The 12,047-nt window shown below is 41.9% G+C and overlaps 1 protein-coding gene across 1 annotated transcript in view; it reads right to left on the reverse strand.

Annotated features, from left to right (window-relative positions):
• The window catches only part of LOC126643283 (uncharacterized), a gene marked incomplete at its 5' end in the record, with an annotated part of 49,916 nt that extends 39,668 nt beyond the window's left edge, over nucleotides 1–10,248 (reverse strand). Inside the window, 2 exons of the mRNA XM_050321531.1 lie at nucleotides 3,848–4,082; nucleotides 9,987–10,248. Coding sequence (XP_050177488.1) covers nucleotides 3,848–4,082; nucleotides 9,987–10,248 — 497 coding nt within the window. The remainder of the gene's footprint in view (nucleotides 1–3,847; nucleotides 4,083–9,986) is intronic.
• Between the last annotated feature and the right edge of the window lie 1,799 nt (nucleotides 10,249–12,047).

The following is a 12,047-nucleotide window of genomic DNA, read 5'->3' on the forward strand; positions in this document are numbered from 1 at the left end:
TTTGGATTTAATTTGGATTTAATTTGAATTAATTTCAATTGAATTTGAACTAATTTGAATTGAATTTGGATTTAATTTGAATTTGATTTGAATTAATTTTGATTTAATTTGGATTAATTTCAATTGAATTTGAACTAATTTGAATTTAATTTGGATTAATCTGAATTTAATTTGAATTAATTTGAATTGAATTTGAATTGAATTCGAATTAATCTGAATTGAATTCGAATTAATCTGAATTGAATTTGAATTAATCTGGATTGAATTCGAATGAAACTGGGATGTTTTGGATGCTGGGGGGGTGGATTTTGGGGGGCTCCGGGGGGGTCTCTCAGTCGTTCTCCCGGCGGCACGAGCCCCCCGCCCCGATGCACAGCCCCGACGGGCAGTTGGTGCACCACTTACACGCCAGGAGCCTTTGGGGAAAAATCAGCGTTAGGGGGTCCAGAAAAATTTGAGGGGGGATTTGGGGGGTTTGGGAGTTTAATTTGAATTAATTTGGATTTAATTCGGATTAAATTGGGATTTATTGGGGATTTTTTGGGTCCTTTGGGGTTTAATTTGGATTAAATTGGGATTTATTGGGTCCTGGGGGGGATTTGGGGGGGGTTAATTTGAATTAATTTGAATTTAATTCGAATTAATTTGAATTTAATTTACATTAATTTGAATTTAATTTGAATTAATTCGAATTTAATTCGGATTAAATTGGGATTTATTGGGGATTTTTTTTGGATTTTTTGGGGATTTTTTGGGGTCCTGGGGGGGTTTAATTTGAATTAATTTGGATTTAATTTGAATTAATTTGGATTTAATTTGGATTCATTTCAATTGAATTTGAACTAATTTGAATTTAATTTGGATTAATTTGAATTTAATTTGAATTTAATTTGGATTAATCTGAATTCAATTCGAATTAATCTGAATTGAATTTGAATAAATCTGAATTGAATTCGAATGAAACTGGGATGTTTTGGGTGCTGGGGGGGTGGATTTTGGGGGGCTCCGGGGGGGTCTCTCAGTCGTTCTCCCGGCGGCACGAGCCCCCCGCCCCGAGGGGCAGTTGGGGCACCACTTACACACCAGGGGAGCCTGGAAATATGAAATTTGGGGGTTAGAATTGTCCCAGAAAAAATTTGGGGAGGTTTGGTTGAGTTTTGGGGGGTTTAATTTGAATTAATTCGGATTTAATTCGGATTAAATTTGAATTTAATTGGGATTTTTTGGGTCCTTTGGGGTTTAATTTGGATTAATTTGGATTTAATTTGAATTTAATTTGAATTTAATTTGAATTTAATTGGGATTTTTTGGGTCCTGGGGGGGTTCACTTTGAATTTTAATATGAATTCAATTCGGATTAAATTGGGATTTATTGGGGATTTTTTGGGTCCTGGGAGGGGTTTGACGGGGGTTAATTTGGATTAATTTGAATTTAATTTGAATTTAATTTGAATTTAATTTCGATTAATCTGAATTTAATTTGAATTAAATTGGATTTAATTCGGATTAAATTGGGATTTATTGGGGATTTTTTGGGGGATTTTTTGGGGATTTTTTGGGGTCCTGGGGGGGTTTGGATGGTTTAATTTGGATTAATTCGGATTTAATTTGGATTTAATTCGGATTTAATTCGGATTTATTGCGGATTTTTTGGGGATTTTTTGGGTCCTGGGGGGTTTAATTTGAATTAATTTGGATTTAATTTGGATTTAATTCGGATTAAATTGGGATTTAATTGGGGTTTTTGGGTCCTGGGAGTTAATTTGAATTTATTTTGGATTTAATTTGGATTAAATTGGGATTTTTGGGGGATTTTTTGCGTCCTGGGGGGTTTAATTTGGATTAATTTGGATTTAATTTGGATTTAATTCGGATTAAATTGGGATTTATTGGGGGTTTTTTGGGTCCTGGGGGGTTTAATTTGAATTAATTTGGATTTAATTTGGATTTAATTTGGATTTGATTTGGATTAATTTGAATTTAATTCGAATTTAATTTGGATTTAATTTGGATTAAATTGGGATTTATTGGGGATTTTTTGGGTCCTGGGGGGTTTAATTTGAATTAATTTGGATTTAATTTGGATTAAATTGGGATTTATCGGGGATTTTTTGGGTCTTAAAAATTCAGATTTTTTTGGGTTATTTTTGGTGATTTTGGGTCATTTTGGGGGGTTTGGGGGTCTCTGGGTGGATTTTGGGGGTCCCAGGTGGGGTTTTGGGGTTTTTGGGTTTTTTTGGTGCTTTTGGGTCATTTTTGGGTTTTTTTGGTCCTAAAAAATCAGGATTTTTTTGGATTTTTTTTGGGTTAATTTTGGGTGATTTTGGGTCACTCTGGGGGGGTTTTTTGGGGTCTCACCTCCCCCATGAGGGGTGCCTGGCCAGGCATTCGCTGCAGCTCCGGAGCCTCCGACAGTCCTGGGGGTCCCGGGGGAGGGGCGCAGGGGAGGGAGGGGGAGCACCCCAGGCTGGGGGAGGGTTCAGAGTTAATTTACATCTCATTTGCATAAAATTTGCACCTCATTTGCATTTAAATTTATCCTCAATCACATCCTCCAAAAAAAAAAACAGTCCCAAATCCCCCAAATCCACCCAAAACCCCTTTTAGACCCCCAAATCCCCAGGACCCAAAAACCCCAATAAATCCCAATTTAATCAAAATTAAATTCAAATTAATTCAAATTAAATCCAAATTAATTCAAATTAAACCCCCAAACCCCCCAGACCCCCAGGACCCAAAAACCCCAATAAATCCCAATTTAATCCAAATTAAACCCCCAGGACCCAAAAATCCCAATTTAATTCAAATTAAATCCAAATTAATTCAAATTAAACCCCCCCAGGACCCAAAAAACCCCCAATAAATCCCAATTTAATCCAAATTAAACCAAATTTAATCCAAATTAAACCCCCAAACCCCCAAAAACCCCCAAATCCCCCCAGGACCCAAAAAATCCCCAATAAATCCCAATTTAACCCAAATTAAACTCCCCCAGGACCCAATTAATCCCAATTAACCCCAATTAACTCTCACCTTTGAGCCTCCTCAGCCCCCCGGCACTGCCCCCCACACCAAGCACAGGCCCCCAAACCCCTCAAATCCCCCAGGACCCAAAAACCCCCAATAAATCCCAATTTAATCCAAATTAAATCCAAATTAATTCAAATTAAATCCAAATTAATTCAAATTAAACCCCCTAGGACCCAAAAAATCCCAATTTAATTCAAATTAAACCCCCCCAGGACCCAAAAAATCCCAATTTAATTCAAATTAAACCCCCCCAGGACCCAAAAAATCCCAATTTAATTCAAATTAAACCCCCCAAATCCCCCCCAGGACCCAAAAAACCCCCAATAAATCCCATTTAAACCCAAATTAATTCAATTTAACCCCCCCAAATCTCACCCTTGAGCCTCCTCAGCCCCCGACAGCTCCCCCCACACCAAGCACAGGCCCCAAACCCCCCAAATCCCCCAGGACCCAAAAATCACAATTTAATCCCAATTAAACCCCCAGGACCCAAAAATCCCAATTTAATCAAATTAAATCCAAATTAATTCAAATTAAACCCCAGGACCCAAAAATCCCCAATAAATCCCAATTTAATTCAAATTAAACCCAATTTAATCCCAATTAAACCCCCAAATCCCCCAAAACCCCCAAATCCCCCAGGACCCAAAAACCCCCAATAAATCCCAATTTAATCCAAAATTAAATACAATTTAATTCAAATTATTCCAAATTAAACCCCGAAACCCCCAGGACCCAAAAACCCCAAAAAATCCAAAAATCCCAATTTAACCCAAATAAATCCCAATTAAACCCAAATTAACCCCCCAAATCTCACCTCTGAGCCTCCTCAGCCCCCCGGCACTGCCCCCCACACCAGGCACAGGCGGCCCCCGCCCCGAGGCAGAGCTGGGGGGTCCCCAGGGCCAGGCAGGGCTCGGGGGGGACCCTCAGGCTCCAAAAGCCCCCCAGGGCCCTCCCCGAGAAGCCCCCCGAGACAAAGAGGAGCCCCCCGGCCTCGGCCAGGGCGGGGGTCACGGCCCCCGGCATGGGGGGGCCCACCGTGGAGTTATCTAAAAAAAAAAGGGGGGATTTGGGTCAAAAACTCCATTTTTGCTCATTTTTTTCCCATTTTTTTACCCATTTTACCCCATTTTTTATCCATTTTTTTTCCCAATTTTTGCCCATTTTTTTCCAATTTTTTCCCAATTTTTAACCATTTGTTTCCCAATTTTTACCCAATTTTTGCCCAGTTTTTTCCCATTTTTCCCTAATTTTTACCCAATTTTTACCCCATTTTTTTCCCCATTTTTACTCAATTTTCCCAATTTTTTTCCAATTTTTGCCCATTTTTTTCCAATTTTTACCCCATTTTTACTCAATTTTTACCCAATTTTTTTCCAATTTTTACCCATTTTACCACCATTTTTTCCCATTTTGTCCCCAGTTTTTTCCCATTTTTTTCCCAATTTTTACTCATTTTCCCCCAATTTTTGGCCATTTTTCCCCCTTTTTTTCCCCAATTATTGCCAATTTTTCCCCATTTTTACTCAATTTTTCCCATTTTTACCCATTTTTTCCCATTTTTTTTCCCCATTTTTACCCCATTTTTTTCCAATTTTTACCCTTTTTTTTTTCCCCAATATTTACCCATTTTTTCCCCATTTTTTCTCCATTTGTATCCCATTTTTTTCCCATTTTTCCCCAATTTTTGCCCATTCTTTCCCCATTTTTGAGCCCCCCAGGGCCCTCCCCGAGAAGCCCCCCGAGACAAAGAGGAGCCCCCCGGCCTCGGCCAGGGCGGGGGTCACGGCCCCCGGCATGGGGGGGCCCACCGTGGAGTTATCTGAAAAAAAAAAGGGGAAATTTGGGGTCTCAGCACCATTTTTCCCATTTTTTACCCATTTTTCCCCAATTTTTCTCCATTTTTTCCCATTTTTTTCCCATTTTTTTCCTATTTTTTACCCATTTTTCCCTCATTTTTTTCCCAATTTTTGCCCATATTTTTCCAATTTTTTCTCCATTTTTACCCCATTTTTTTCCCCATTTTTACTCAATTTTTCCCCATTTTTTTCCAATTTTCCCCCCATTTTTTATCCATTTTTTGCCCAGTTTTTTCCCATTTTTTCCCCATTTTTACTCAATTTTTACCCATTTTTACCGACTTTTTCCCCAATATTTACCCACTTTGTCCCAATTTTTTTGCAATTTTTCTCCATTTTTCCTCAATTTTTACCCATTTTCCCACCATTTTTTCCCCCATTTTTGCCCATTTTTTCCCAATTTTTCCCCAATTTTTGCCCATTTTTTCCCCATTTTTTCCCATTTTTTCCCAATTTTTCCCCATTTTATTCCCCATTTTTTCCCAATTTTTCCCCATTTTTACCTATTTTTTCCCCAATATTTACCCATTTTTTCCCCAATTTTTGCCCAATTTTTCCCCAATTTTTCCCAATTTTTCCTCAATTTTTGCCCAATTTTTTTGCATTTTTTGCCCATTTTTTCCCCAATTTTTTCCTATTTTTTCCCAATTTTTTCCCAATTTTTCCCCATCTTTAGGGTCCCCGAATTTTTGGTACCCCCCCAAAGCCCCCCCTTGGCCTCGGCCAGGGCGGGGGTCACGGCCCCCGGCATGGGGGGGCCCACCGTGGAGTTAGCTGGGGAAAAAAGAGGGGATTTTGGGTCAGGAACCACAATTTCCCAAATTTTTTGCTCATTTTTTCCCAATTTTTACCAATTTTTCCTTCATTTTTTACCTATTTTTTTCCCATTTTTTTCCCCATTTTATTCCCAATTTTTTCCCAATTTTTGCCCAATTTTTTTCCAATTTTTTCCTAATTTTTACCCATTTTTCCTTCATTTTTTACCCAATTTTACTCATTTTTTCCCCAATTTCCCCCCCATTTTTACCCAATTTTTTCCTAATTTTTTCCCATTTTGTCCCCAGTTTTTTCCCATTTTTTTCCCAATTTTTACTCATTTTCCCCCAATTTTTGGCCATTTTTCCCCCTTTTTTTCCCCAATTATTGCCAATTTTTCCCCATTTTTACTCAATTTTTCCCATTTTTACCCATTTTTTCCCATTTTTTTTCCCCATTTTTACCCCATTTTTTTCCAATTTTTACCCTTTTTTTTTTCCCCAATATTTACCCATTTTTTCCCCATTTTTTCTCCATTTGTATCCCATTTTTTTCCCATTTTTCCCCAATTTTTGCCCATTTTTTTCCCCATTTTTGAGCCCCCCAGGGCCCTCCCGAGCCCCGAGACAAGAGAGCCCCCGGCCTCGGCCAGGGCGGGGGTCACGGCCCCCGGCATGGGGGGGCCCACCGTGGAGTTATCTAAAAAAAAAAGGGGAAATTTGGGGTCTCAGCACCATTTTTTCCCATTTTTTACCCATTTTTCCCCAATTTTTGCCCATTTTTTTCCCCATTTTTGAGCCCCCCAGGGCCCTCCCAGAGCCCCGAGACAAGAGAGGCCCCCGGCCTCGGCCAGGGCGGAGTCCACGGCCCCCGGCATGGGGGGGCCCACCGTGGAGTTATCTAAAAAAAAGGGGGAAATTTGGGGTCTCAGCACCATTTTTACTCTTTTTTGCCTCATTTTTTACCCATTTTACCCCATTTTTTTTCCCAGTTTTTTTCCCATTTTTTCCCCAATTTTTCTCCATTTTTTCCCATTTTTTTCCCAATTTTTTTCCTATTTTTACCCATTTTTCCCTCATTTTTTACCAAATTTTTGCTCATTTTTTCCCCATTTTTACCCAATTTTTACCCAATTTTTTTCCAATTTTTACCCAATTTCCCCCCATTTTTACCCAACTTTTTCCCAATATTACCCAATTTTTGCCCAGTTTTTCCCCAATTTTTGCCCATTTTTTAAACATTTTTTTCCCAATTTTTTTCCAATTTTTACCCAATTTTTGTCCATTTTTTCCCAATTTTTACCCATTTTTTTCCCAATTTTTACCCAATTTTTTTGCAATTTTTGTCCATTTTTCCCCAATTTTTTACCCAATTTTTTCCAATTTTTACCCATTTTTCCCCAATTTTTCTCCATTTTTTCCCATTTTTTTCCCATTTTTTTCCTATTTTTTACCCATTTTTCCCTCATTTTTTTCCCAATTTTTGCCCATATTTTTCCCGATTTTTGTCCATTTTTTCCCATTTTTTCCCCATTTTTTTTCCTATTTTTTACCCATTTTTCCCTCATTTTTTCCCAATTTTTTTCCCAATTTTTCTCCATTTTTACCCAATTTTTCCCAATTTTTTCCAAATTTTTACCCCTTTTTTCCCATTTTTTCTCCATTTTTACCCCATTTTTTTCCCCATTTTTACTCAATTTTCCCCAATTTTTTACCCATTTTTCCCCAATTTTTTACCCATTTTCTCCCAATTTTTTTGCAATTTTTCTCCATTTTTCCTCAATTTTTACCCATTTTCCCACCATTTTTCTCCCATTTTTGCCCATTTTTACCTACTTTTTCCCCAATATTTACCCATTTTTTCCCCAATTTTTTCCCATTTTATTCCCCATTTTTTCCCAATTTTCCCCATTTTTACCAATTGTTTCCCCAATTTTCCCCCATTTTTTTCCCATTTTTTCCCAATTTTCCCCCATTTTTTACACCATTTTTTTCCAATTTTTGCCCATTTTTTACACCATTTTTTTCCAATTTTTGCCCATTTTTTCCCAATTTTTACCCAATTTTTTTCCAATTTTTACCCATTTTCCTCCAATTTTTTACCCATTTTTTACCAATTTTTACTCATTTTTGCCCCATTTTTTACCCAATTTTTACCCATTTTTTCCCAATTTTTTCCCAATTTTTACCCAATTTTTTTGCAATTTTTCTCCATTTTTCCTCAATTTTTTCCCATTTTCCCCCATTTTTTACCCATTTTTCCCCATTTCCCCCCCATTATCGGGGTCACCCGGGGGTATTTTTGGGTCCCCCGAATTTTGGGACCCCTCCCCAATTTCAGGGACCCCCCAAACCCCCGGGAGACCCCCCAAAACCCCCCATTTTTGGGGTCTCAGCCCATTTTTTACCCATTTTCCCCCCATTTTCGAGGTCCAGCCCCCACCCGGGGTTTTTTTGGGGTGCTCTTTTTTCTGGGACCCCTCCCCAAATTTTTGGGACCCCTCCCCGAATTTTTGGGACCCTTCCCAATTTCTGGGGACCCCCAAACCCTGGGAGACCCCAAAACCCCCATTTTTGGGGTCTCAGCCCATTTTTACCCATTTTCCCCCATTTTTCGAGGTCCAGCCCCTCCACCCGGGGGTTTTTTGGGGTGCCCTTTTTTTTGGGACCCCTCCCCAAATTTTTGGGACCCCTCCCCAATTTCGGGGACCCCCAAATCCCCCCTTTTCCCCCCCTTTTCCCCCTTTTTTGCCCATTTTTCCCCCATTTTTTACCCATTTTTCCCCCATTTTCGGGGTCACCCGGGGGTTTTTTGGGTTCCCCCAAATTTTGGGACCCCTCCCCAATTTCTGGGACCCCTCCCCAATTTTTGGGACCCCTCCCCAATTTCGAGGACCCCCAAAACCCCCCATTTCCCTCCCTTTTCCCCCATTTTTACCCATTTTCCCCCATTTTGGAGTCACCCGGGGTTTTTGGGGTCCCCGAATTCTGGGCCCCCCTCCCAAATTTTGGGACCCCTCCCCAATTTCGGGGACCCCAAACCCCCTTTTCCCCAATTTTTCCCCATTTTCCCCCCCTTTTTCCCCATTTTCCCCCCATTTTTGAGGTCCAGCCCCTCCACCCGGGGGTTTTTTGGGGTCCCCCGAATTCTGAGCCCCCTCCCCAAATTTTTGGGACCCCTCCCCAATTTCGGGGACCCCCAAACCCCCCATTTTTGGGGTCTCAGCCCATTTTTTCCCCATTTCTCCCCCGTTTTTGGGGTCACCCGGGGGTTTTTTGGGGCGCTCTTTTTTCTGAGCCCCCTCCCCAAATTTTTGGGGGTCCCCTCACCGGTGTGGGGGGGTCCCAAAACCCCTTTTCCCCCCCTTTTTCTCCTCTTTTCCCCCATTTTTCCCCATTTTAACCCATTTTTCCCCCCATTTTTGGGGTCCAGCCCCCCCACCCGGGGGTTTTTTGGGGTGCCCTTTTTTCTGAGCCCCCTCCTCAAATTTCTGGGACCCCTCCCCAATTTTGGGGACCCCCAAACCCCCCCTTTTCCCCAATTTTTCCCCATTTTCCCCCCCTTTTTACCCATTTTCCCCCCATTTTTGAGGTCCAGCCCCCCCACCCGGGGGTTTTTTGGGGTGCCCTTTTTCTGAGCCCCCTCCTCAAATTTCTGGGACCCTCCCCAATTTTGGGGACCCCTAACCCCGGGAGACCCCCAAAACCCCACCCCGTTTTGGGGCTCTCAGCCTGATTTTTTACCCATTTTCCCCCATTTTTCCCCCATTTTCCCCCCATTTTCGGGGTCACCCGGGGGTTTTTTGGGGTGCCCTTTTTTCTGGGACCCCTCCCCAAATTTCTGGGACCCCTCCCCAATTTCGGGGACCCCCAAATCCCCCCTTTTCCCCCCCTTTTCCCCATTTTTCCCCCATTTTCCCCCATTTTGGGGTCACCCGGGGTTTTTGGGTGCCCTTTTTCTGGGACCCCTCCCCAAATTTTTGGGACCCCCAAAACCCCCCTTTTCCCCCTTTTTTTACCCATTTTCCCCCTTTTTTTCCCCATTTTCCACCATTTTTCCCGATTTTCCCCCATTTCTCCCCCATTTTCGGGGTCACCCGGGGGTTTTTTGGGGTGCCCTTTTTTCTGAGCCCCCTCCTCAAATTTCTGGGACCCCTCCCCAATTTCGAGGACCCCCAACCCCCCCCCATTTTTGGGCTCTCAGCCTGATTTTTACCCATTTTTTACCAATTTTCACCCATTTTTTCCCCATTTTTGGGGTCCAGCCCCCCCACCCGGGGGTTTTTTGGGGCGCTCTTTTTTCTGGACCCCCTCCCCGAATTTTTGGGGGTCCCCTCACCGGTGTGGGGGGGTCCCAGCCAGGAATTGCAGCGGGTCTGGTAGAGGAGGAGGTCGTTGCTGAAGTCGCTGCCGTCGGTTCGGCCCCCCAGGACCACCAGGGTGTCCCCCAAAATCGCCCCCCCGTGGAAGTAACGGGGGCGGGGCTGCCAAAAATAACCAAAAAAAGGGGTGGGGTTTACCCAAAAATTATGGAGAGCCCCCCAAAACACCCCAAAAAAAGGTTCCTGAAAAAAAAGACCTGAAAACTCCTCAAAATTTCCCAAAAACACCCCCAAAATGCCACTAGAAAACACCAAAACACCCCCAAAACGCCCCTAAAAAACAACCAAAATAACTCAAAAAACGGCCCTAAAAACCCCCCAAAACACCCTTAAAAAAAATCCCAAAATAACCCCAAAAACGATCCTTAAACCCCCCCCCAAAACGCCTCTAAAAAATCCCAAAATAACCCCCAAAAACACCTCTAAAAAATCCCAAAACACCCCAAAAAAAATCTCCAAACACCCCCAAAAACACCTCTAAAAAACACCCAAAATAACCCCCAAAAACACCCCCAAAAACACCCCAAAAACACCTAAAAGGGGTTGCCCAAAATTGTGAGATCGCCCCAAACCTCTCCCACCCAAAAAAAGACCTGAAAATGCCTCAAAACGGCCCTAAAATTTCACAAAAACACCCCCAAAACGACTCTAAAAAATCCCAAAATAACCCCAAAAACACCTCTAAAAGATTCCAAAATGACCCCAAAGTTACCCTAGAAGCCCCCAGGCCCCCAAAACGCCCAAAAGCACTCCCAAAACGCCCTAAAGCCCCAAATAACTCTGAAAGATCCTAAAAAAAGCAAAGACGCACCTAAAGGCACCCAAAATAACCCCAGAAATCCCTAAAAAAACCAAGACACCCTAAAAGCACCCAAAATAGCCCCAAAACAACCTTAAAAAGCCCACCAGATCCTGCAAAGACAGCCTACAAAAGCCCAAGAAACGTCCCTAAAAGTAATCCCAAAGTAGTCTACAAAAAGCCAAAATACCCCAAAAGGGTCCTAAAGAGACCCCAAAGACGCCCTAAAAGCCCCTCAAGATCCTCCTCAAGACACCCCAAAATCCCCCAAATGCCCCTAAAAATCCCAAAAAGACCCCCCAAAAACTCCCCCAAAGCCCCCTCTAAAAGACCCCAAAACGCCCCAAAAAAGTGCCTCTAAAGACCTCAAAATTATCCCAAATTCCCCCAAAATTGCCCCCCCCCGTGGAAGTAACAGGGGCGGGGCTGCCAAAATCATAAAAAAAACCACAAAAAAACACAAAAACCACAAAACACAAAAAGGAGGGATTACCCAAAAGGTATGGAGAGCCCCCCAAAACCCCCCCTAAAAACAAAAACCTGAAAACTCCTCAAAATTTCCCAAAAACACCCCTAAAAAACAACCAAAATAACCTAAAAAACGGCCCTAAAAACCCCCCAAAAACCCCCAAAAACCCCTAAAAAATCTCAAAACACCTCTAAAAAACCCCCAGAACACCCCCAAAAACACCCCTAAAAAAATCCCAAAATAACCCCAAAAACACCCCCAAAAACATCCCAAAAACACCCCTAAAAAAGGAGGGGGGGATTACCCAAAAATTATGGAGAGCCCCCCAAAACACCCCAAAAAAAGGTTCCTGAAAAAAAAAGACCTGAAAACGCCTCAAAACGGCCCTAAAATTTCACAAAAACACCCCCAAAATGCCACTAAAAAAACACCAGAACAGCCCCAAAAACACCCCAAAATAACCCCAAAACCAGCCCTGAAAACCCCCAAAAAACACCCCTAAAAAACCCCTAAAAAATCCCAAAAATTCCATTTGAACCCCCCCAAATCCCCTTTAAACCCCCCAAAAATCCATTTTAACCCCCCAAAATTCCATTTTAACTCCTCCAAATCCCCTTTAAACCCCCAAAAAATCCATTTAAATCTTTATAAAATCCATTTTAACCCCCCAAAATCCCCTTTAAACCCCCAAAAAATCCATTTTAATCTTTATAAAATCCATTTTAACCCCCCAAAATCTATTTTAACCCC

The sequence above is a fragment of the Myiozetetes cayanensis genome, unplaced genomic scaffold (assembly GCF_022539395.1).
Source record: "Myiozetetes cayanensis isolate MyiCay16 unplaced genomic scaffold, myiCay2020 scf260, whole genome shotgun sequence".
Lineage (NCBI taxonomy): Eukaryota > Metazoa > Chordata > Aves > Passeriformes > Tyrannidae > Myiozetetes > Myiozetetes cayanensis.